At 64.8% G+C, this 3,050-nt stretch overlaps 1 protein-coding gene across 1 annotated transcript in view; it reads right to left on the bottom strand.

Moving 5' to 3' along the window:
* The window catches only part of DIPK1B (divergent protein kinase domain 1B), an 11,910-nt gene extending 8,866 nt beyond the window's left edge, over positions 1-3,044 (bottom strand). The window contains exon 1 of the mRNA XM_023227627.2: positions 2,892-3,044. Within this exon, the coding sequence (XP_023083395.1) occupies positions 2,892-2,954 (63 nt within the window). The 5' untranslated portion in view covers positions 2,955-3,044. The remainder of the gene's footprint in view (positions 1-2,891) is intronic.
* Positions 3,045-3,050: the final 6 nt, after the last annotated feature.

Raw genomic sequence — 3,050 nt, forward strand, 5'->3', positions numbered from 1 at the left:
CAAAAAAAAAAAAAAAAAAAAAAAAGGAATCACGCAGCCTAAAACTCTGACCCAGACATCTGGGAACCAGCTTTTTGGGAGGGCTCCAGGTCACTCTGCCATCCTCAGCCCCTCTGCCTTGGTTTCCCTGCTGGCACAAGGAGGCTCAGGCACGGGCTCCAGAGTGCAGGCTCAGGCTGCTGGGCAATCCATCCCCATCCAGGCCTCCAAGCTGGGCTTCCAAGGGTGACAGCCAGGGACAGCTGCGTGCCGCCTTCCCTCTCCCCAGCCCCCTAGCAAATTTCAGGCTTCTCAGGCACTGTCCAGGAGTGGCCAGCAGAGGAGCCTTGTCCTATGCAGGGGCTCAGACATCACCGACCTGCAGCTGAAGGGTGAAGGGCCCAGGCTTGGGGGCCAGCTTCCCCTCAGAGAGGCCCCACCGCTGGCTCCAAGCACTCCCTGTGGCCTCCTGTCCACCTGCGGCCAGGCAGAGGCTACCCACTGGTCACATCCTCCTCCTGGCAGCACCTGGCCACATCCCCACCTGCCCAAGTCAGAGCCCCCGTCAGAGGTCGTGGGCTACAGCCCTGCTCAGGCCGTGAGCAGGGGACTCCTCCCTAAAATGGGGCCACCAGCTTCTAAACGAGGACAAGGCACAGTCCAGGCAGCTGAGGTCATTTTTCTGGTTCTTTCAGGAGGGGTGGGCCCTGGCCTCCTGCTTCCCTGGCATCCACTCACTGATGGCTGCCCCAGGCAGGGCTACAGAGGGAGGACCCCCAGCAGCTGGGGAAGGGCCCAGAGCTCCAGTAGCAGTGGAGTCCTGGGGGGCCTGTAGCAGAGGGCATGGCTCCGGTGGGGGGAGCCCTCCAGGCCCAGGTTGGTCTCGCCCCCTCAGACCACTTGTCCTGGGCACTGAATCTGTTTCCGGCAGACTTGCTCAAGACGAAAAACAGGAAAGTAGAGAAACAATGGGGGGTGGGTGTTGTTCTGGCAGGATAAGGTCGGACAGTTCCGTCTGGGGAGAACGTGCCCGAGGCAGGGCCAGGCGGGGAGAACGTGCCCGAGGCAGGGCCAGGCAGGGAGGCCCGGCATGGGCGGAGCCTGGGAGGACAGCCAGGAGGAGGGAGGCTGCAGCTGGTTCTGGGCCCAGGGCTGACCCCAGCTGGGGGCAGTGACACCAAGCTAGGAACTTACTCAGTTCTGCTCCCCAGAGCCCTGCCTGGGCTTGGGCCAGGGCCTATTTCCGCCTGGCCAGCTCTGGTTCATCCCCCAGGTATTTTGTTGTTGTTGTTCTCTTGAGACAAGGTCTTGCTGTGTTGCCCAGGCTGGAGTGCAGTGGTCCAGTCACAACTCACTGCAGCCTCGAACTCCCAGCTTCAAGTGACCCTCCCACCAAGCCTCCCAAGTTCTTGGCATTACAGGCATGAGCCACCTTGCCCAGCTCTCCCCCAGGTCTTGATCTTCCCCAGCTGCCATCCCTGACCCCGCTGTCGGTCCTGGCATCCCAAGCAGCTGCTCTGCAAGGCCCCCATAGTGCTCCCTGGCCCACCCTGGCTCCTGGGCCTGGCACAGAGGGATGGGCAAAGCTTGAGTGTGGAGGTGGCCCCACCATCCAGGACCTCGGCTGAGGCTTTGCAGGGGCAGGTGGGGACCAGCTGCCAGTGTAGCCACTTGGAGGGTGGGGAGGGTCACCCACGGGATGGAACAGCACAGTGGTCCTCAGCCCAGCAGGTTCAGACCATGGGCCGGGAGCCCCACAGCACTGACCCAGAAAGGCAGTTCACAAGGCCAGGAAACTGAGGCTACTAGAGGGGCAGGCTGGACTCCGACCAGGGCACTGGCCCCGAGCCAGCCACCCTGGGAACAGCCAACACCCCTCTCCTGCCATTCCTGGGCGGAGCTCCAAGCATCAGCATCTCTTCTGCAGCCGCTGGTTGAGGCCCTTCCTCCTGGGAGGGGACCACTGTGCACCCCACCTCCCAGCGACTGGGGTGGTCCTCAGCTAAGGGTGGTCCCCTTAGCTCTCACCCTGCCCCAAGGCTGAGCCGGGACCACCACACCCTGAAGCCCCAGGTGGGCACAGAGGGTCTCGCTGCAATCTGTGAGTTGCTGGGTTCCATACGCTCTTCCCAGAAGGGGAGCTGAGGCCAGCCAGTCCCTGAGCTCAGGCAGGACCCTGGCAGGGTTCCTCCTGCTGACCAGGGACCACCCTGCGGGGACCAGGGAGGTACAGGCAGATCTGACCAGGACTGGCTCCTCTGGCAGATGCCTGGGGTCCTCGAGGGTCTGGGAAGGCATCCCGTCAGAGGCTGGGCCCTGGATGATTGGAGCCTGATGGGCCTGGCCTGCATCTCCCCAAAGCAGAAGGTGAAAGGGCGCCTGGCAGCCGGAACCCAAGGCAGCCCGGGTCTCCCATGCGGACCCGGCAACGCCCCTGGAGGGGACTGTGACTTGTTCAAGGTCATCCCGGGGTCAGGGCAGGGTCCCTGCGCTATGGCTGGCTGATGGGATGAAGGGGCGGGGGACAGGGAGGTCATGTCCTTGCCAGGGCGTTTCTGTGTGTCCCAAGTTTTCTACCGCAGAATAACACACCTTATTTTTTAATGGAAGAAAAGAGGAAAGGACTTTTGTGTGGTTTCTGGGCCTGGGGGGCAGAGACCGCCTGCAGGGCGGGGCGGGGGGCCTCTAGGCCGCAGTATCCCCCGCCCGGACTCTCCTGTCGCCGCCACCGCCCCTTGCCCAGCGTCCCGTCCTTCCCGAGCCACTCGCCCCCTCCCCCCTGCCCAGCCTGGGCTCATGAACCCCTCGTGTCTGAACCCGGGGCCTCGCTCCGCGCTCCGCCCACCCCGGGGCTGGAGCTTGGCCTCCCCGAGCAGAGGCGGCCGGGGGCGGCGGGCACGCACCGCGCTTACCTGCAGGCCCTTGGAGAAGGGGCAGAAGAGCACCAGGTGCGCCAGGCGCCGCAGCCGCCGCATGGTGGGCGCCGGCCGGGGCTGCGCGGGCCCCGCGGCTCGCTCGGCCTCAGCCCCGGCCCGGCCCGGCCCGCAGCGGCCGCCGCTCCTTCGCCATGC

This window comes from Piliocolobus tephrosceles, chromosome 14, assembly GCF_002776525.5.
Source record: "Piliocolobus tephrosceles isolate RC106 chromosome 14, ASM277652v3, whole genome shotgun sequence".
NCBI lineage: Eukaryota > Metazoa > Chordata > Mammalia > Primates > Cercopithecidae > Piliocolobus > Piliocolobus tephrosceles.